This window comes from Staurois parvus, unplaced genomic scaffold, assembly GCF_062004578.1.
Source record: "Staurois parvus isolate SC_StPar_1 unplaced genomic scaffold, SC_StPar_1.0 ptg002937l, whole genome shotgun sequence".
NCBI classification, from domain to species: Eukaryota; Metazoa; Chordata; class Amphibia; order Anura; family Ranidae; genus Staurois; species Staurois parvus.
The window spans coordinates 35,449-58,793 of record NW_028320733.1 but is presented as its reverse complement, the minus strand read 5'-3'; the positions used below and the strand labels follow the sequence as shown (position 1 = coordinate 58,793).

General features: G+C 48.9%; 1 protein-coding gene across 1 annotated transcript in view; it reads right to left on the bottom strand.

Annotated features, from left to right (window-relative positions):
* Nucleotides 1–23,345, bottom strand: part of LOC149428900 (homogentisate 1,2-dioxygenase-like) — a 62,720-nt gene that overhangs the window by 17,444 nt on the left and 21,931 nt on the right. The window contains exons 2-7 of the mRNA XM_089666956.1: nucleotides 17,497–17,568; nucleotides 14,855–14,943; nucleotides 12,813–12,918; nucleotides 10,303–10,353; nucleotides 10,030–10,121; nucleotides 5,565–5,599 (exon numbers count right to left, since the gene is read on the bottom strand). Of these exons, the coding sequence (XP_089523082.1) occupies nucleotides 5,565–5,599; nucleotides 10,030–10,121; nucleotides 10,303–10,353; nucleotides 12,813–12,918; nucleotides 14,855–14,943; nucleotides 17,497–17,568 (445 nt within the window). The remainder of the gene's footprint in view (nucleotides 1–5,564; nucleotides 5,600–10,029; nucleotides 10,122–10,302; nucleotides 10,354–12,812; nucleotides 12,919–14,854; nucleotides 14,944–17,496; nucleotides 17,569–23,345) is intronic.

Here is a 23,345-nt window from a genome sequence, read left to right as displayed (position 1 = left end):
CTATAACAGCTTCAACTCTCCTGGGAAGGCCGTCCACAAGGTTTAGGAGGGTGTCTATGGGAAGGTTGGACCATTCTTCTAGAAGCACATTTGTCAGGTCAGGCACTGATGTCGGGGGAGGAGGCCTGGCTCACAGTCTCTGCTCTAATTCATCCCAAAGGTGTTCTATGGGGTTGAGGTCAGGACTCTGTGCAGGACAGTCAAGTTCCTCCACCCCAAACTGGCTCCTCCATGTCTTTATGGACCTTGCTTTGTGCACTGGTGCGCAGTCATGTTGGAACAGGAAGGGGCCATCCCTAAACTCTTCCCACAAAGTTGGAAGCATGAAATTGTCCAAAATGTTGCCTTAAGAGTTCCCTTCACTGGAACTGGGGGGCCAAGCCCAACCCCTGAAAAACAACCCCACACCATAATCCCCCCTCCCCCAAACTTTACACTTGGCACAATGCAGTCAGGCAAGTACCGTTCTCCTGGCAACCGCCAAACCCAGACATGTCCATCGGATTGCCAGACAGAGAAGCGTGATTGGTCCCTCCAGAGAACACGCCTCCACTGCTCTAGAGTCCAGTGGCAGCGTGCTTTACACCACGGCATCCGACGCTTTGCATTGCACTTGGTGATGGAAGGCTTGGATGCAGCTGCTCGGCCATGGAAACCCATTCCATGAAGCTCTCTATGCACTGTTGTTGGGCTCATCTGAAGGCCACACCAAGTTTGGAGGTCTTTAGCTATTGACTCTGCAGACAGTTGGCGACTTCTGTGCACTGTGCGCTTCAGCATGCGCTGACCCCGCTCTGTCATGTGACGTGGCCTACCACTTGGTGGCTGAGTTGCTGTTGTTCCCAGTTGCTTCCACTTTGTTATAATCCCACTAACAGTTGAGCGTGGAATATTTAGTAGCCAGGAAATGTCACGGATGGACTTATTGCCCAGGTGGCCACCTATCACGGGACCACGCTTGGAGTCACTAAGCTCCTGAGAGCGACCCATTCTTTCACCAATGTTTGTAGAAGCAGTCTGCATGCCTAGGGGCTTGATTGTATACACCTGTGTCCATGGAGGGGATTGGAACCACTTAATCCAATAATTTGGAGGGCTGGCCCAATACTTTTGACAATATAGTGTATTTGACAAAGGAACTTTTCTTATACCAACAACTGAACTATGCCCCAAATCAGGAAATGAGATTCAAATTAAATCTATACAAAGCACAGAGCTTGCTTCACCATATCTGCCTTTACATACATATGAAACATGACACATATGATAGCACGCAGCGCCCACTTAGCTCCCACCCTCAGTTCTATCCATTTGCCTTTTTGGAGTACAATATCACTTTGGACCTGCTGTAAGAAATATGACCAGATCAGGGGCGGACTGACAACTCATGTGGCCCCCGGGCAATAGGGGATCATGTGGCCTCTGTGTCCTTGCCCAAACTCAAAAAAATCTAGGAAAAAGGTACCAGGGGCATCTCATGGGGCCCCCTACTGACCCCGGGCCCTCAGGCAGTGCCCGAGTTTCCAAATGGTCAGTCCGCCTCTGGACCAGATGCAAACGGGAAGTGACTGCAGAGATAAGAAAAGTACATACTGATAACTTTAATTCTTTTTTATCCCTCTTAAATTATATCTAGAGCCAAAAAAAAAAATGTTTTTGATTTTTGGATGTGTTGTAGCCTCACTCATTTTTTTCCCTGCCTTTGTCCCATTGGGGAGATTTTGCTTCACGTCCTGACTTAGGGACACAGCAAGAAATGATGGGAAGTTTCATCCAAACCCAGAAGGCAGTTGTCATTCCTTGGCCAATGAGCAGATGGCGGGGGATTCCACGCAAAAAAAGCCACGATGCTCGTTACATCATTTCCCTAATATGGCCATATCTGATCAATGACTGACCTAATAATGGCTGAGTGGCCATATCTGATCAATGACCGACCTAATAGTGGCTGAGTGGCCATATCTGATCAATAACCGACCTAATAATGGCTGAGTGGCCATATCTGATCAATAACCGACCTAATAATGGCTGAGTGGCCATATCTGATCCATGACCGACCTAATAGTGGCTGAGTGGCCATATCTGATCAATGACCGACCTAATAATGGCTGAGTGGCCATATCTGATCAATGATCGACCTAATAGTGGCTGAGTGGCCATATCTGATCAATGATCGACCTAATAGTGGCTGAGTGGCCATATCTGATCAATGATCGACCTAATAGTGGCTGAGTGGCCATATCTGATCAATAACTGACCTAATAATGGCTGAGTGGCCATATGTGATCAATGATCGACCTAATAGTGGCTGAGTGGCCATATCTGATCAATAACTGACCTAATAATGGCTGAGTGGCCATATCTGATCAATGACCGACCTAATAATGGCTGAGTGGCCATATCTGATCAATGACCGACCTAATAATGGCTGAGTGGCCATATCTGATCAATGACCGACCTAATAGTGGCTGAGTGGCCATATCTGATCAATGATCGACCTAATAGTGGCTGAGTGGCCATATCTGATCAATGACCGACCTAATGGTGGCCGAGTGGCCATATCTGATCAATGATCGACCTAATGGTGGCCGAGTGGCCATATCTGATCAATGACCGACCTAATAATGGCTGAGTGGCCATATCTGATCAATGACCGACCTAATAATGGCTGAGTGGCCATATCTGATCAATGACCGACCTAATAATGGCCGAGTGGCCATATTAGGGCAATGATGTCATGATCATTCCCGCCCCTTTGTGTAAGTGCCTGGCACCAACAGCTGGCTTTCTGGTTTGGACCAAACCCAGTCTCATCCCCTCTTGGCCAGTTGTCACTGGAATAAGCGTCTTGTTCTTTTGACAACTCAACATTTTGGATTTTTCCTCACTTTTAGCTCCAGTGACAATAGTCACATTCTAGGTATCTATAGTGGCTGCCATAAAGTGAGACTTTGCTGCTGTAAATTGTAATATGGTGTCTTCTTCTAAAGACACTAAGATGGTCGTAAATATATTTTTCCCATACAAATATTCTGAGTCCTCAGAACAAGGTTCTGCCAGCATTGGTCCAGTCTGAAAATCCAATCGTATATACTTCCAAATAGTGATGGGCTGTTCGGTTTGCGGTCGAACATTTGAACCTAATGAAAGTTCGACCACGACAGCTACTAAAACTAAAAACATTCTTTAAATGTTTCAGCTGTCAGCAGGCTTCATCGCATCACAAAGAAACCCCCATCCACATCCAATGTGAATACTAAGTGATACAGTAGTAAATCTTCTTATCCATAGCAATTCTCTGTGCGTTGTGCTCCAATCGGTGCTCCCCCTCCAGAGCCCCCCCTCACCACAGATAACTGACCACCTGGAATGGTTGGCCAATTATAGCATGAGATGTTGCAGCGCTCTCCTGCAGGAAGGTTGGCTGTCCGTGTGGTCTAGGTACCTCTATACGCTGATGACAGACTCCATAGTGGAAACACCTCTAGACCAATCGTCTGCGACAAAACTCCTCCAAAACCTCCACAGTTCTCCTCCACCAGCAATCCTTCGTTTTCTTTATTATTTCTTTATTTTCACCTGGTCTTTGAGGGTTTCTCCACGCTGCCAACAGTGACCACATAAACACCCAGCATGCCTGAGTAGAGAACACTACCATGATCAGACCATTTAAATCTGTCACCCAAGGATCATAGGATCATGGTGGTGTTCTCTACTCATGCATGCTGGGTGTTTATGTGGTCACTGTTTGCAGCATGTATATATATATATAGCGTGTGTGTATGTGTATGTGTATATATATATATATATATATATATATATATATATACACAATGCCACCATCAGGCCCACCCCGCAGGCCAGAGTACTTGGTGTCATTCTAGGCTCCAATCTGTCCTTCCAGCCCCAAGTTCAATCGCTAACAAACTCGTGCAGACTCCACCTCCACAACATGGCCAAAATCCGCACGTTCCTAACCCCAGAAACCACTAAACAGCTCATCCACTCCCTCATCATATCACGACTGGACTACTGCAACTCCCTCCTCACTGGCCTGCCTCACAACAGGCTATCCCCGCTTCAGTCCATCCTGAATACGGCTGCCAGACTCATCCACCTTTCCAACCGCTCCGTTTCTGCCACCCCCCTCTGCCAATCCCTCCACTGGCCTCCACTCAGTGTCCTCCACCCCCCTCTGCCAATCCCTCCACTGGCCTCCACTCAGTGTCCTCCCCCCCTCTGCCAATCCCTCCACTGACCTCCACTCAGTGTCCTCCACCCCCCTCTGCCAATCCCTCCACTGGCCTCCACTCAGTGTCCTCCCCGCCTCTGCCAATCCCTCCACTGGCCTCCACTCAGTGTCCTCCCCCCCTCTGCCAATCCCTCCACTGGCCTCCACTCAGTGTCCTCCACCCCCCTCTGCCAATCCCTCCACTGGCCTCCACTCAGTGTCCTCCACCCCCCTCTGCCAATCCCTCCACTGGCTTCCGATTGCCCAACGGATCAAATTCAAAATCCTAACACTGATGTACAAAGCCGTCCACCATACTGCCCCGAACTACATCACCGACCTAATATCCAAGTACCGCCCAACACGCACACTCCGCTCCTCACAAGACCTCCTTCTCTCTAGTTCCCTGGTCTCCTCCTCCCATGCCCGCCTCCAGGACTTCTCCAGGGCATCACCCACCCTCTGAAACTCCTTACCCCAATCCACCAGATTATCACCTACTCTCCTCTCCTTTAGGCGCACCCTGAAAACCCATCTCTTCAGGGAAGCCTACCCCGCCCTCTGCTAACTGCCGATCTCCTCCACTCCTCCTACCACTCCATCCCCCACAGCTATCTCCTCCTGTGCCACCATCCCCTCCCTCCTAGATTGTAAGCTCCAAGGAGCAGGGCCCTCAAACCCCTCGTGTATTGTATTGTTACTGTACTGTCTCATGTATTGTATCCCATTGTAATGTACAGCGCTGAGCGAACTGTTGGCGCTATATAAATCCTGTATAATAATATATGTGTGTATATATATATGTGTGTGTGTATATATATATATATATATTGTTTTATACAATTTCACTGTATACACAGGTTGATGGCATTGTATATGTGCTATTTTTAGCACTTTTGTCGTTTACGCACGTTGAACTTACATATTGGTTTATTTATGATGTAGTCACGGGGGGGGGAGGAGGGATATAATTGTCGGCCCACATTGGGGCATTGTAGTAAATGCACATTTGTAGGGTTCCTTTATGTAGCAGGGAGTTCATTTATTTATTTATTCTTTGGTAGAGGCAGCGCAGCACTTTTTCTGTTTGCACTCACACATTTGTTCTCCGGTACACATTTGTGATTTTGCCAGCAGCAGCAGCCAGTCTGATTGGTTCTCTGCGCAGGTTATACTCACATAGTTTCCAATTGTCTCACATTGCTTTTTGATGATTTTAAAGAGTAAAATCACATATTCCTGATTCCTGAACCCTCTTTCACTGTTCTAACTTTGTTAGACGTTAACGTTTGAAATTATTTTTCAGATTCTTTGTAGCTAAAGTGCCGCTCACCGATGAGAAAGTCGCCGTCCGAGTTATTTAAACACCTAGAAATGGGAAGAGGAAATATATCAGAAGACTTCAGAGAACGCAGATTGTTCTAGATATCCTGTGACTGTATGATGGGTAAGGAGTGGGAATGTCAGTGACAGGGTAGGGACTAGAGGGCTCAGTGAACCCTCAGAGGTTGAATGGCCTCAGCTGGATGTCCAATACTGTTTGACCATTAGAGTCACAGAGAAGGAAGAAAATAAAATGTATTTCACAACACAGTGCTGGGACAGGGACCGAGTGTAAAGCGAAGGACAGAGAGAGCTGGGACAGGGACCGAGTGTAAAGCGAAGGACAGAGAGAGCTGGGACAGGGACCGAGTGTAAAGCGAAGGACAGAGAGAGCTGGGACAGGGACCGAGTGTAGAGCGAAGGACAGAGAGAGCTGGGACAGGGACAGAGTGTAGAGCGAAGGACAGAGAGAGCTGGGACAGGGACCGAGTGTAAAGCGAAGGACAGAGAGAGCTGGGACAGGGACAGAGTGCAGAGCGAAGGACAGAAAGAGCTGGAACAGGGACCGAGTGTAGAGCGAAGGACAGAGAGAGCAGGGACAGGGACAGAGTGTAGAGCGAAGGACAGAGAGAGCTGGGACAGGGACAGAGTGTAGAGCGAAGGACAGAGAGAGCTGGGACAGGGACAGAGTGTAGAGCGAAGGACAGAGAGAGCAGGGACAGGGACAGAGTGTAGAGCGAAGGACAGAGAGAGCTGGGACAGGGACAGAGTGTAGAGCGAAGGACAGAGAGAGCTGGGACAGGGACAGAGTGTAGAGCGAAGGACAGAGAGAGCAGGGACAGGGACAGAGTGTAGAGCGAAGGACAGAGAGAGCAGGGACAGGGACAGAGTGTAGAGCGAAGGACAGAGAGAGCAGGGACAGAGTGTAGAGCGAAGGACAGAGAGAGCAGGGACAGGGACAGAGTGTAGAGCGAAGGACAGAGAGAGCAGGGACAGGGACAGAGTGTAGAGCGAAGGACAGAGAGAGCTGGGACAGGGACAGAGTGTAGAGCGAAGGACAGAGAGAGCAGGGACAGGGACAGAGTGTAGAGCGAAGGACAGAGAGAGCTGGGACAGGGACAGAGTGTAGAGCGAAGGACAGAGAGAGCAGGGACAGAGTGTAGAGCGAAGGACAGAGAGAGCAGGGACAGGGACAGAGTGTAGAGCGAAGGACAGAGAGAGCAGGGACAGGGACAGAGTGTAGAGTGAAGGACAGAGAGAGCAGGGACAGGGACAGAGTGTAGAGCGAAGGACAGAGAGAGCTGGGACAGGGACAGAGTGTAGAGCGAAGGACAGAGAGAGCAGGGACAGGGACAGAGTGTAGAGCGAAGGACAGAGAGAGCAGGGACAGGGACAGAGTGTAGAGCGAAGGACAGAGAGAGCAGGGACAGGGACAGAGTGTAGAGCGAAGGACAGAGAGAGCTGGGACAGGGACAGAGTGTAGAGCGAAGGACAGAGAGAGCAGGGACAGAGTGTAGAGCGAAGGACAGAGAGAGCAGGGACAGGGACAGAGTGTAGAGCGAAGGACAGAGAGAGCAGGGACAGGGACAGAGTGTAGAGCGAAGGACAGAGAGAGCAGGGACAGGGACAGAGTGTAGAGCGAAGGACAGAGAGAGCAGGGACAGGGACAGAGTGTAGAGCGAAGGACAGAGAGAGCAGGGACAGAGTGTAGAGCGAAGGACAGAGAGAGCAGGGACAGGGACAGAGTGTAGAGCGAAGGACAGAGAGAGCAGGGACAGAGTGTAGAGCGAAGGACAGAGAGAGCAGGGACAGGGACAGAGTGTAGAGCGAAGGACAGAGAGAGCTGGGACAGGGACAGAGTGTAGAGCGAAGGACAGAGAGAGCTGGGACAGGGACAGAGTGTAGAGCGAAGGACAGAGAGAGCTGGGACAGGGACAGAGTGTAGAGCGAAGGACAGAGAGAGCTGGGACAGGGACAGAGTGTAGAGCGAAGGACAGAGAGAGCTGGGACAGGGACAGAGTGTAGAGCGAAGGACAGAGAGAGCTGGGACAGGGACAGAGTGTAGAGCGAAGGACAGAGAGAGCTGGGACAGGGACAGAGTGAAGAGCGAAGGACAGAGAGAGCTGGGACAGGGACAGAGTGTAGAGCGAAGGACAGAGAGAGCTGGGACAGGGACAGAGTGTAGAGCGAAGGACAGAGAGAGCTGGGACAGGGACAGAGTGTAGAGCGAAGGACAGAGAGAGCTGGGACAGGGACAGGGACAGAGTGTAGAGCGGAGAACAGAGAGAGAAAGCAGGGACAGAGTGTAGAGCGAAGGACAGAGAGAGCTGGGACAGGGACAGAGTGTAGAACGAAGGACAGAGAGAGCTGGGACAGGGACAGAGTGTAGAGCGAAGGACAGAGAGAGCTGGGACAGGGACAGAGTGTAGAGCGAAGGACAGAGAGAGCTGGGACAGGGACAGAGTGTAGAGCGAAGGACAGAGAGAGCTGGGACAGGGACAGAGTGTAGAGCGAAGGACAGAGAGAGCTGGGACAGGGACAGAGTGTAGAGCGAAGGACAGAGAGAGCTGGGACAGGGACAGAGTGTAGAGCGAAGGACAGAGAGAGCTGGGACAGGGACAGAGTGTCCCTGTCCCTGCTCTCTCTGTCCTTCCCTCTACAGAGTGTAGAGCGAAGGACAGAGAGAGCAGGGACAGGGACAGAGTGTAGAGCGAAGGACAGAGAGAGCTGGGACAGGGACAGAGTGTAGAGCGAAGGACAGAGAGAGCAGGGACAGGGACAGAGTGTAGAGCGAAGGACAGAGAGAGCAGGGACAGGGACAGAGTGTAGAGGGAAGGACAGAGAGAGCAGGGACAGGGACAGAGTGTAGAGCGAAGGACAGAGAGAGAGCTGGGACAGGGACAGAGTGTAGAGCGAAGGACAGAGAGAGAGAGCTGGGACAGGGACAGAGTGTAGAACGAAGGACAGAGAGAGCAGGGACAGGGACAGAGTGTAGAGCGAAGGACAGAGAGAGCAGGGACAGGGACAGAGTGTAGAGGGAAGGACAGAGAGAGCAGGGACAGGGACAGAGTGTAGAGCGAAGGACAGAGAGAGAGCTGGGACAGGGACAGAGTGTAGAGCGAAGGACAGAGAGAGAGAGCTGGGACAGGGACAGAGTGTAGAACGAAGGACAGAGAGAGCTGGGACAGGGACAGAGTGTAGAGCGAAGGACAGAGAGAGCTGAGACAGGGACAGAGTGTAGAGCAAAGGACAGAGAGAGCAGGGACAGGGACAGAGTGTAGAGCGAAGGACAGGGACAGAGTGTAGAGCAAAGGACAGAGAGAGCAGGGACAGGGACAGAGTGTAGAGCGAAGGACAGAGAGAGCAGGGACAGGGACAGAGTGTAGAGCGAAGGACAGAGAGAGCAGGGACAGGGACAGAGTGTAGAGTGAAGGACAGAGAGAGAGAGCAGGGACAGGGACAGAGTGTAGAGTGAAGAACAGAGAGAGAGAGCAGGGACAGGGACAGCATAGAGAGCAGATAGAGGGCAGGGACTGGGACAGGATAGAGGGCAGGGACAGGGACAGAGGGCAGGGACTGGACAGAGGGCAGGGACTGGACAGAGGGCAGGGACTGGACAGAGGGCAGGGACAGGATAGAGAGCAGGGACTGGACAGAGGGCAGGGACTGGACAGAGGTGGGATAGAAGGCGGGGGCAGGGACAGGATAGAGGGCAGGGACAGGATAGAGGGCAGGGGCAGGATAAAGGGCAGGGACAGGATAGAGGGCAGGGGCAGGAACAGGGAGAGGGACAGGATAAAGGGCAGGAGCAGGATGGAGAGCAGGGGCAGGATAGAGAGCAGGGGCAGGATGGAGGGCAGGGACAGGATAGAGAGGAGGAGGAGGGACAGGATAGAGAGCAGGGACAGGATAGAGAGGAGGAGGAGGGACGGGACAGAGGGCAGGGACGGGATAGGATAGAGGGCAGGGGGAGGGACAGGATATAGGGCAGACAGATGGACAGAATAGAAAGCAGCAACAGGATAAAGGACAGGGACAGGATAGAGGACAGGGACTGGACAGAGAGCAGGGACAGGACAGAGGGCAGGGAGAGGATAGACAACTGGGGCAGGGACAGGATAGAGGGCAGGGACAATGACATAAAAGAGGGCAGGGAGTGGGATAGGAGAGAGCACAGACACAGGAAAATGATAGAGAGCAGGGACATGTACAAAATAGAAAGCAGACACAGGAACAAGAAAGAGAGCAGAGGAAGAATAAAGAGCAGGGCAGGATAGAGAGCAGGGACAGGGGCAGGATAGAGAGCAGGGACGGGGCAGAATAGAGAGCAGGGACAGGGGCAGGATAGAGAGCAGGGACAGGGGCAGGATAGAGAGCAGGGACAGTATGAAGATACACGTTGCACATGGTGCTATATTAGAGGGTAGAGTGTGAGTTCAGGGAAAAAGTACAGAAAGTCCATATTACCCTCATACCTGTCAATCATGGAGGTGTTGCACGTGTAAATATGGATGGCAATTCCATTGCGTGACTTTACATCACCGGCTCCACAGATTGTGCGCAAACCCTGCCAAGGCATAGACGGCACAGGTCATTACTTCTTACTTATCAACTAAATTTACATAGGAGTTAAATGCCATTTTGTCAGATTTGAAAGTAAACAGATTGTCAACATAAATATTATCAGCAAACACAGTTCATGAGCTGGGTGGGGGTTTGATTCTTTTGTTACAAAAAAAAATACTTACATCCACAAAGTCCTGCTTCTTCTCCTCTATTATGAATGATTTCCACCTCAACTGCAGAGGAACACAAACTAGTTAATAGGGGAATTTAGAATGTATAATTATATATACTATATAGCCTAATGTTTGGGTACACCTGACCATCATACCTATATGAGCTTGTAGGTCATCCCACCAGAACACCATACCTATATGAGCTTGTAGGTCATCCTACCAGAACATCATACCTATATGAGCTCGTAGGTCATCCTACCTGAACATCATACCTATATGAGCTCGTAGGTCATCCTACCTGAACATCATACCTATATGAGCTCGTAGGTCATCCTACCTGAACATCATACCTATATGAGCTCGTAGGTCATCCCACCAGAACATCATACCTATATGAGCTCGTAGGTCATCCTACCTGAACATCATACCTATATGAGCTCGTAGGTCATCCTACCTGAACATCATACCTATATGAGCTCGTAGGTCATCCCACCAGAACATCATACCTATATGAGCTTGTAGGTCATTCCACCTGACCATCATACCTATATGAGCTTGTAGGTCATTTCACCTCACCATCATACCTATATGAGCTTGTAGGTCATCCCACCTAAACATCATACCTATATGAGCTTGTAGGTCGTCCCACCTGAACATCATACCTATATGAGCTTGTAGGTCATCCCACCTGAACATCATACCTATATGAGCTTGTAGGTCGTCCCACCTGAACATCATACCTATATGAGCTCGTAGATCATCCCACCTGAACATCATACCTATATGAGCTCGTAGGTCATCCCACCAGAACACCATACCTATATGAGCTTGTAGGTCATCCCACCTGAACATCATACCTATATGAGCTCGTAGGTCATCCCACCAGAACATCATACCTATATGAGCTCGTAGGTCATCCCACCAGAACATCATACCTATATGAGCTCGTAGGTCATCCCACCTAAACATCATACCTATATGAGCTCGTAGGTCGTCCCACCTGAACATCATACCTATATGAGCTTGTAGGTCGTCCCACCTGAACATCATACCTATATGAGCTTGTAGGTCGTCCCACCTGAACATCATACCTATATGAGCTCGTAGATCATCCCACCTGAACATCATACCTATATGAGCTCGTAGTTCATCCCACCAGAACACCATACCTATATGAGCTTGTAGGTCATCCCACCTGAACATCATACCTATATGAGCTTGTAGGTCATCCCACCTGAACATCATACCTATATGAGCTTGTAGGTCATCCCACCAGAACATCATACCTATATGAGCTTGTAGGTCGTCCCACCAGAACATCATACCTATATGAGCTTGTAGGTCGTCCCACCAGAACACCATACCTATATGAGCTTGTAGGTCGTCCCACCTGAGCATCATACCCATATGAGGTTGTAGGTCATCCCACCAGAACATCATGCCTATATGAGTTTGTAGGTCATCCCACTTGACCATAACACCTATAGGAGCTTGTAGGTCATCCCACTTGACCATAACACCTATAGGAGCTTTTAGGACATAATACACCTATATGAGCTTGTAGAACATCCCACCTGACCATCATACCTATATGGACTTGTTGGACATCCCACCTGAACATCATACTTATTTGAACATGTAGGACATCCCACCTGATCATCACTCCTATATGAGCTTGTAGAACATCCTTCTTGATTATCACACATTTATGAACTTGTAGGACATCCCACTTGACTATCACACCCAAGTGACCTTGTAGGACATCCCATTCCAAAACCATGGGCATTAATATGAGGTTGCCCCCTCCGTTGTGGCTATAACAGCCTTCATTCATCTGGAAGGCTTCCCACAAGATTTTGTAGTGTGTCTGCAGGAATTTGTACCCATTGTAGGGTCAGGTCCTGATGATGAGAAGACCTGACTCAGCATTCCCATTTATCACAAAAGTATTCAGTAGGGTTGAGGTCAGGGCTTTGTACAGGACACTCAAGTTCCTCCATACCAAACAGGTCAAACCATGTCTTTATGGAGTCAATTTTGTACACAGGGGCACAGTCATTCTGAAACAAAAAAGGTCCTTCACCATCAAAAGGTTGATAGCGAACAATTGCCTAAAATGTCTTTGTGTGCTGCAGTACCCTTCGCAGGAGACACCTGGAGTTGTTTGGCGAAGGGTCCACATAATTTTGGCCATATGTATCTCTGGTGTAAAGATAAAAAAAAGGATGTGCATGGGTGGATAGCACTGGCAGGCAGTCTTGAATATTTAATTAGACACCAGATTGTGATACTGACTATCAGCGCCCTATGTTGGCATCTAAGCGCCCTTGACCCCCTCCCACCCATTGGCCATGTTGCCATAGCGAATAGCCTGTGTGGCTAGTGAACAGATATGGCCATGGTCAATAGGGAATGTCCGTTTCACACACTGATAGGTTTGTTGGCGTTTTTTTACTTCACCCATTTATAATGACCGATCCATCACCCAATGTAAAATATCGATCTTTTTCCCACAGTACCTGATTGGGATCCGGTTCCACTTCATCCCAGTTATGAGTCAGGTTACTCTGCTTGTACGGCTGAAATGGTTTGTGGCGGACAGAAGGTAAAATACGATACAGCCAGCTGCCAACAGTGAAGGACAAGACATCATTATCAAGTCAGAGAAGAAAGGTCTTCAGGATATTCTAGTGTCCTACTGGAGGTACATAGTACTAGATCTCCATTGGATCAGTGAACCAGAGAGTTCCCAGGTTCCCTGCACACCTGCTGTGCCCAATATGAGGGGTTCCCACCATCCCTGTGCTGAGTTCCCAGGTCTGTACACCCGCTGTGCCCATTATGAGGGGTTCCCACCATCCCTATACGGAGTTCCCAGGTCTGCACACCTACTGTGCCCATTATGAGGGGTTCCCACCATCCCCGTGCGGAGTTCCCAGGTCTGTACACCTGCTGTGTCCATTATGAGAAACTCCCACCATCCCTGCACCAATTTCCTGGTCTACATACCTACTGTGTCGATTATGATGGGTTCCCACCATCCCTGTGCTGAGTTTCCAGGTCTGAACACCTGCTGTGCCCAATATGAGGGGTCCCACCATCCCTGTGCTGAGTTCCCAGATCTGCACACCTACTGTGCCCATTATGAGGGGTTCCCACCATCTCTGTTCTGAGTTCCCAGGTCTGTACACCCACTGTGCCCATTATGAGAGGTTCCCACCATCCCTATGCTGAGTTCTCAGGTCTGCACACCTACTGTGACCATTATGAGGGGTTCCCACCATCTCTGTTCTGAGTTCCCAGGTCTGTGCACCCGCTATGCCCATTATGAGGGGTTCCCACCATCTCGGTTCTGAGTTCCCAGGTCTGTACACCCGCTGTGCCCATTATGAGGGATTCCCACCATCCTTGTGTTGAGTTCCCAGGTCTGCACACCTACTGTGACCATTATGAGGGGTTCCCACCATCCCTGTGCTGAGTTCCCAGGTCTGTACACCCGCTGTGCCCATTATGAGGGGTTCCAACCATCCCTGTGCTGAGTTCCCGGGTCTGTACACCCGCTGTGCCCATTATGAGGGGTTCCCACCATCCCTGTGCTGAGTTCCCGGGTCTGTACACCCGCTGTGCCCATTATGAGGGGTTCCCACCATCCCTGTGCTGAGTTCCCAAGTCTCTTTACGTTATGAAGGATATAACAGGAAGAGTTGGAACATACAAAGTCTGAGCTAGAAAACAACCAGCCAAGATACAACAGAAGCCCAGCCCAGAACAGTCCTCCTACAACTGACTGACATCATTTTTAGGTGGACTGTCCCTTGAAGGAAGCAATGCAAGAAGAAGTGGTTTTGTGCCAAGGGTGGTAACCAATAGCAAACGACTCCAATTACGTTGAACCGGAACTCCGGCACCCTTTGCATCTGGTGTCAGGAAGGGGATCCAATCCTTCCTCTCACTATCCAGAGATGGAAAGAAAACTCATGTTGGGAGCAGGGGCGGACTGACCAGTTGGAAACTCGGGGTCAGTAGGGGGCCCCATGAGATGCCCCTGGTACCTTTTTCATAGGCTTTTTGAGTTTGGGCAAGGACACAGGGGCCCCATGATCCCCTATTGCCCGGGGGCCCCATGAGTTGTCAGTCTGCCCCTGGTTGGGAGTTCTACATTTAGGAAAAAAACCCAGAATGGCCCACTGAAGTGTTTCGTTGAAGAATACTTTCCAGCACAGCTGAAGAATATATATGCAAAGATGAAAAAAATGAATGAGTCGATACATTGTTAATTGTCATCAAATATTGGTGTGATTAAAAAAAGAATTCAGCATTAATCTGTGATGGGAGATGGTTAGAAATCTCTGTTATTACTGCTTCTTTACAAATCAATGCTCCCACTGCCATAACTGGGGTCTACAAAGGGCCACACGAGAAGTATCAAAGGGCCACATGTGACCCTCCTGCCACATACTGGGCCCCGGGGGGGATTAGACGATACAGCTGGCATCTCAGGTTGTCATAGATCGGATCCTGGGCACAAATCACAGAATGAACACAGAACATCAGAGGGTACCTTCTCTTATTGGAGCTCCTGGGACAGGTGAAGGCCGAGCCGGAGAGCTGCTCTGCGTACAGACCGTGCGGACAAACCTGGGGATTATTCTGTAACAGACAATAGAAACAGGGATCCTCCCACACACTGACAGATTTACATTGAACAGTGTGTGACTGTGGGGGAGGGGACATTAGAGTGTAAGCTCTTCTGGTACAGAGACAGATGTGACTGTGGGGGAGGGGACATTAGAGTGTAAGCTCCTCTGGTGCAGAGACAGATGTGACTGTGGGGGAGGGGACATTAGTGTGTAAGCTCCTCTGATACAGAGATCGATGTGACTGTGGGGTAGGGGACATTAGAGTGTAAGCTCCTCTGATACAGAGACTGATGTGACTGTGGAGGAGGGGACATTAGAGTGTAAGCTCCTCTGGTACAGAGACTGATGTGACTGTGGGGGAGGGGACATTAGAGTGTAAGCTTCTCTGGTACAGAGACTGATGTGACTGTGGGGTAGGGGACATTAGAGTGTAAGCTCCTCTGATACAGAGACTGATGTGACTGTGGAGGAGGGGACATTAGAGTGTAAGCTCCTCTGGTACAGAGACTGATGTGACTGTGGGGGAGGGGACATTAGAGTGTAAGCTCCTCTGGTACGGAGACTGATGTGACTGTGGAGGAGGGGACATTAGAGTGTAAGCTCCTCTGGTACAGAGACTGATGTGACTGTGGGGGAGGGGACATTAGAGTGTAAGCTCCTCTGGTACAGAGACTGATGTGACTGTGGGGGAGGGGACATTAGCATGTAAGCTCCTCTGGACATGTGACTGGCTCAGTGATCTCTGTACAGCGCTGCGGTATATGTCAGAGCTATATTATTGTATCATATTAAATTTAAATAAAAATAATATTAATAAAACCAGCAGAGAATAGTGGAATCTGGTTGGTGACTGAGAGTGAAGCACACACATTATGGTGGAAGTTTATTTCTCCCTATTGAAGAATTTGTGATGCCACCCAATAACCTCTTCTACAGGATGTCACTAAAGTCTGGACACAGGAAATATCACTATATGTGTACATATAGGGTCCGGGGAGAGGGGATATAGTGAATGCGGGGTCCGGGGAGACCGGATATAGTGAATGCGGGGTCCGGGGAGAGGGGATATAGTGAATGCAGGGTCCGGGGAGAGGGGATATAGTGAATGCGGGGTCCGGGGAGAGAGGATATAGTGAATGCAGGGTCCGGGGAGAGGGGATATAGTGAATGCGGGGTCCGGGGAGAGGGGATATAGTGAATGCGGGGTCCGGGGAGAGAGGATATAGTGAATGCGGGGTCCGGGGAGAGGGGATATAGTGAATGCGGGGTCCGGGGAGAGCGGATATAGTGAATGCGGGGTCCGGGGAGAGCGGGTATAGTGAATGCGGGGTCCGGGGAGAGCGGATATAGTGAATGCGGGGTCCGGGGAGAGCGGATATAGTGAATGCGGGGTCCGGGGAGAGCGGATATAGTGAATGCGGGGTCCGGGGAGAGCGGATATAGTGAATGCGGGGTCCGGGGAGAGCGGATATAGTGAATGCGGGGTCCGGGGAGAGCGGATATAGTGAATGCGGGGTCCGGGGAGAGCGGATATAGTGAATGCGGGGTCCGGGGAGAGGGGATATAGTGAATGCGGGGTCTGGGGAGAGGGGATATAGTGAATGCGGGGTCCGGGGAGAGCGGATATAGTGAATGCGGGGTCCGGGGAGAGGGGATATAGTGAATGCGGGGTCCGGGGAGAGGGGATATAGTGAATGCGGGGTCCGGGGAGAGGGGATATAGTGAATGCGGGGTCCGGGGAGAGCGGATATAGTGAATGCGGGGTCCGGGGAGAGGGGATATAGTGAATGCGGGGTCCGGGGAGAGCGGATATAGTGAATGCGGGGTCCGGGGAGAGCGGATACAGTGAATGCGGGGTCCGGGGAGAGCCGATATAGTGAATGCGGGGTCCGGGGAGACCGGATATAGTGAATGCGGGGTCCGGGGAGAGCGGATACAGTGAATGCGGGGTCCGGGGAGAGCGGATATAGTGAATGCGGGGTCCGGGGAGAGCGGCTATAGTGAATGCGGAGTCCATGGAGACCAGATATAGTGAATGCGGGGTCCGGGGAGAGCGGATATAGTGAATGCGGGGTCCGGGGAGAGCGGATATAGTGAATGCGGGATCCGGGGAGAGCGGATATAGTGAATGCGGGGTCCGGGGAGAGCGGATATAGTGAATGCGGGGTCCGGGGAGAGCGGATATAGTGAATGCGGGGTCCGGGAGAGCGGATATAGTGAATGCGGGGTCCGGGGGAGCGGATATAGTGAATGCGGGGTCCCCTTGACTTTTTTTAGGTATGCTAAAGGAGTACTCAGTGAAAATCACAGATGTGAATCACCTGAAGGAACGCATCATGAACGAATGTACTCAAATTGCCGGAAATGGGGAGTTACTGCATCGGGTTCATGTGAATCTTGCAAAGCATATGGAACTTTGCCTCACAAATGGAGGAAATCCCATTGAAGATGTTATTGATTAATATTCCAATGACATAAAACGATGATAAATGTATTGACAATCTGCATTTGGCCGACATGTCCTGACTTCAGGGACACCCTGTATAATGTACTGTGGACTCACCTGTCCCTCAGGTAAGGCACCTGGGCAGCGAGGATCCTCCGAGGCAAACTCATTGCCGAATCCAGACATATACTGGGAACAGAGAGGGACAGAGGTGTCAGCATACAAACTGATGATACATTGTATGTTACATTGTTACTTGTCATACAATATAATGTACACGTTTGTTTTCTTCTTGTACTGTGTAGATCTGAGCAGTTTGCCATACATTATACAATTTTCTCGAGATTTTTGGTTTAGATTTACCAAAAACCATATAATATGAGGTCAAACCTAACAACACTTTCGGTTGTATCCAATCAGGCCGGCTCTTGCACTACATAGTTGAAGGTAAATCTAAAGGAAATTAGGCAGAAATTGGACAGAAAATTGTATAGTGTATGGCCAGCCTGAGTTGCACTCAGGGGAGGTTTACATGAAGGACATGGCACCCTTATCGAGAAAGGCTGAGTTAGACAAATACGTAAAGTAAATGATCACTAAAATCTCGTAAGCTCTAACATATTGGTGTCATTTCAAAAGTCTTTTTCAATCTGCAGCCTTCATTAACACAAACTCCAATGAGCCTGACAGGCACTTGTTATTCTGACTGTGGAACCTAAGGGGTGCAAAAAGACTGTTTGATCCTGTCTTCTCTGATCCTCCCCTTCTTCTACTATCCCCAATCCATCTGCTGATAGAAGAGAGACTTGGGGGCAAGCTGCACATGCTCAATTTGGTGTCTATTGCTAGAGAGTTTTTTTTTTCTTGGGAGGGTGCATGTGATCAGCAAAGGGCCAATCAGCACTGTCCAGCCATGGGGTCAGGGGTTATGCAGCCTCATAGGACAGTCAGAGCAGAATAAAAACTCCTCCTACAAGCTTTAACCAGTGCTCTGCTGGACACTGATAGAAGTCACAAGATTGCTGAATAACAGGCACTTCTCGTAATGGGGTGACAACTGTCTCGCAATTTTCTCTCCTACGTTGTCACCTCTCACAATGCTTCTGGTGGTGACCACAAGTGACTATAGGGACACGCATCGATCAGACATGGTCCACTGTTGTCACTATCCGGAAGCTGGTTCAAGGCTATGATGTACTGCTGACCAGGGGCGGACTGACCATTCGAGCACTCGGGCACTGCTCCATGAGATGCCCCTGGAACTTTTTTATAGGCTTTTTTGAGTGTGGGCAAGGACACAGGGGCCCCATGATACCCTATTGCCCGGGGGGCCCCATGAGTTGTCAGTCCACCCCTGCTGCTGCCATTGCATGTATATGTAGACAGGAAGTGGTTGAAAGAGGCTGGGGGCAATCAACAGCACTGAGATGGTAAAATCATGAAAAAAGGCGACAAATTTATAGGGGAAAACCTTTAAAATTTTTAAAGAGCAAACAAAATATCCTCCAGTTACGGTTTACGTCTAAATGAACCCACTTCTAGTAAGGCAGGATCTGTCAGATTGAAAAGACTAGACTTTGCAGTCTCTAATGACATGCAACACCCACAGTGAGCGTACCCCTGAAGACATGCATGCGCACGAAACACGTCGGGTAGAGCAGCACTTGCTGACATCACGCCGCCATTGCCGAAGGTTGGAACGGTGGTCATCTTGCTATTCCTCATATGAGAGGGTCCATCTGCGTTTTGTGCCCTTGGCTGAGCAGCCCTTGCAGAGGCTTCATTGCTGTTACCTGTACCCAGATGAGATGTGCTTACATGCCGTTTACCAGTAGATGTCTGGTGAGTGTACATCTGACAGAGGTGGTGGATTCCCTACTGGATCACTTCACAATATTTCACCGGGATTGCCGTACTTATATCCTTACGGACAATTTATAGCTCTTACTCCACTGATATTTTATGGACTTTATATATTCTCACTTTTATGCTGCACTTTACTGTTTCACATTTATTGAACATTTTTTATATTTGATTTTTATATGCTGCACTTGACTGTTCCGCTGAAAATTTTTTTTGTTGCTATATGTATATATGGATAGGCCTGGTCCTCCAGTATAGAAGATGGATAGGACTGGTCCTCCAGTATAAAAGAAGGATAGGCCTGGTCCTCCAGTATAGAAGAAAGATAGGCTTGGTCCTCCAGCATAGAAGATGGAAAGGACTGGTCCACCAGTACAGAAGAAGGATAGGCCTGGTCCTCCAATATAGAAGAAGGATAGTACTGGTCCTCTAGTATAGAAGATGGATAGTACTGGTCCTCCAGTATAGAAGATGGATAGGACTGGTCCACCAGTATAGAAGATGGATAGGACTGGTCCTCCAGTATAGAAGAAGGATAGGACTGGTCCTCCAGTACAGAAGATGGATAGGATTGGTACTCCAGTATAGAGGAAGGATAGGCCTGGTCCTCCAGTACAGAAAATGGAAGGGACTGGTCCACCAGTACAGAAGAAGGATTGGCCTGGTCCACCAGTACAGAAGATGGAAAGGACTGGTCCACCAGTACAGAAGAAGGATAGGATTGGTCCTCCAGTACAGAAGATGGATAGGACTGGTCCTCCAGTACAGAAGATGGATAGGAATGCTCCTCCAGTATAGAAGATGGATAGGACTGGTCCTCCAGTATAGAAGAAGGATACTACTGGTCCTTCAGTATAAAAGAAGGATACTACTGGTCCTCCAGTATAGAAGAAGGATGCTACTGGTCCTCCAGTATAGAAGAAGGATAGTACTGGTCCTCCAGTATAGAAGATGGAAAGGAATGGTCCTCCAGTATAGAAGATGGATAGGAATGGTCCTCCAGTATAGAAGATGGATAGGAATGGTCCTCCAGTATAGAAGATGGATAGGAATAGTCCTCCAGTATAGAAGAAGGATACTACTTGTCCTCCAGTATAGAATATGGATAGTACTGGTCCTCCAGTAGAGAAGAAGGATACTACTGATCATCCAGTATAGAAGATGGATAGTACTGATCCTCCAGTATAGAAGATGGATAGGAATGGTCCTCCAGTAGAGAAGAAGGATACTACTGATCATCCAGTATAGAAGATGGATAGTACTGATCTTCCAGTATAGAAGATGGATAGGAATGGTCCTCCAGTATAGAAGATGGATACTACTGGTCCTCCAGTATAGAAGATGGATAGTACTGGTCCTCCAGTATAGAAGATGGATAGTACTGGTCCTCCAGTATAGAAGATGGATAGTACTGGTCCTCCAGTATAGAATATGGATAGTACTGGTCCTCCAGTAGAGAAGAAGGATACTACTGATCATCCAGTATAGAAGATGGATAGTACTGGTCCTCCAGTATAGAAAATGGATAGTACTGGTCCTCCAGTATAGAAGATGGATAGGACTGGTCCTCCAGTATAGAAGATGGATAGTACTGGTCCTCCTGATGGTGGATGTGGGTGGAATTTCTAGAAGGTGGATAGAGTCGTATTGATTGGTCCTGTATTGGGCTGCAGACGCACCATAACTCGCTGTCTGCCAGATAAAGATGCTGAGTTAGAATGTGTCAGATTCCGGATGCATCTGGGATGCATTTCAGAGACTGCATCATCAACCAGAGGGGGACGGGGGCCATGAATACTTATCTTCATTGATGCACAGCAATAAAAATGATTATATTTCATAATATGGTGCAAAGATCAATGATGTACAGGAGACCCTAGCAACCAATCACAGTACTAATTGATATTTACTTTTTTTTGTGTAAGGGGTACAGGATCAAGTGGTAGCAGCAGTAAATCATGCATGAGACAGGGACACCCAGGAACAGTCTGAGTAGGTTTGTCCTGGAAGTAAACAAACATAGTTCGATGCAGAAAGACTTTGTAGAGCAAGTGCGTAGTATATCACATTTTTAGTGTTTTGTCAGTACTCAGTCTTTTCACCCAGCAGAAGATTACCACAGTAGAGATAGAGCCCTGAGTGTTAGTCAGATCACATATAGAAAGGAGAGAAAGAGTCCTGATCATCAGCCAGATCACACACACTATATTGCCAAAAGTGTTTGCCCCACCCTCCAACTCATGTGATTCAGGTGTTCCAATCCCCTCCAACTCATTTTATTTAGGTGTTCCAATCCCCTCCATGGACACAGGTGTATACAATCAAGCCCCTAGGCATGCAGACTGCTTCTACAAACATTGGTGAAAGAATGGGTCGCTCTCAGGAGCTCAGTGACTCCAAGCGTGGTCCCGTGATAGGTGGCCACCTGGGCAATAAGTCCATCCGTGACATTTCCTGGCTACTAAATATTCCACGCTCAACTGTTAGTGGGATTATAACAAAGTGGAAGCCACTGGGAACAACAGCCACTCAGCCACCAAGTGGTAGGCCACGTCACATGACAGGGCGGGGTCAGCGCATGCTGAAGCGCACAGTGCGCAGAAGTCGCCAACTGTCTGCAGAGTCAATAGCTAAAGACCTCCAAACTTGGTGTGGCCTTCAGATGAGCCCAACAACAGTGCGTAGAGAGCTTCATGGAATGGGTTTCCATGGCCGAGCAGCTGCATCCAAGCCTTCCATCACCAAGTGCAATGCAAAGCGTCGGATGCCGTGGTGTAAAGCACGCCGCCACTGGACTCTAGAGCAGTGGAGACGTGTTCTCAGGAATGACCATCACGTTTCTCTGTCTGGCATTCTGACGGACATGTCTGGGTTTGGCGGTTACCAGAAGAACGGTACTTGCCTGACTGCATTGTGCCAAGTGTAAAGTTTGGTGGAGGGGGGATTATGGTGTGGAGTTGTTTTTCAGGGGTTGGGCTTGGCTCCCTAGTTCCAGTGAAGGGAATTCTTAAGGCGACATTTTGGACAATTTCATGTTCCCAACTTTGTGGGAAGAGTTTGGAGATGGCCCCTTCCTGTTCCAACATGACTGCCCACCAGTGCACAAAGCAAGGTCCATAAAGACATGGAGGAGCCAGTTTGGGGTGGAGGAACTTGACTGTCCTGCACAGAGTCCTGACCTCAACCCCATAGAACACCTTTGGGATGAATTAGAGCGGAGACTGCGAGCCAGGCCTCCTCCCCCGACATCAGTGCCTGACCTGACAAATGTGCTTCTGGAAGAATGGTCCAACCTTCCCATAGACACCCTCCTAAACCTTGTGGACGGCCTTCCCAGAAGAGGTGAAGATGTTATAGCTGCAAAGGGCAGGACATAGGGTTGCCAATAACGTTCATGTGCATGGAAAGGCTGGCAGCCCAATTAGAATGGCCACCTCATCCCTTTAAAACCAAACACAAATTAATTACACCGGTTCCATGGCTGATTAAGGTGGTAATTAAACTCACTTAGTGCCTTATGTGAATTAAATTAGCCTCAGAACCTTTGTAAATAACACTGTTCAACAAATTTTTATTTTTTGCCAGTTTTGGAAACAAAAGGATCCATTTCTTAATGAATTTCACATTCTGAGTTCAAATATAACAATGAAATTTGTCAATTGGCTCTAGTTTTTCTGTAAACGGAAAGTTTTCTACTATAGGCGTAATGACTACATAATGCACAATAATTATATAGATAGATGTCTTTCCACAAATATAAAGCAAGTGATATGACTACATAACAAAGCCTAAATGGCATAATATATTGCATAGGATTACCAAGAAAAATTATAGCCATAAGCTAAGTTGAATCATTTTAATACTTAGGATTCTCACTAGTTTTGTCTTCAGTTTGTGTCGGTTTTGCTTCTCTTGGCTTTTCTCTTGTATTCGAGGAAAGGGCTATCTCTTACAACTGCACGTGACTACACGCTTCAGGTTCTTCCTCACTTGACTCAACCACGAAGGATTCTGGTGCTTTAGGAATTGGTAGCCCCTCTCCATGAGGAACTGGACGTATTGCCGATGGAATATTTGGATAGTGCACAGATAACTTTTTCTTC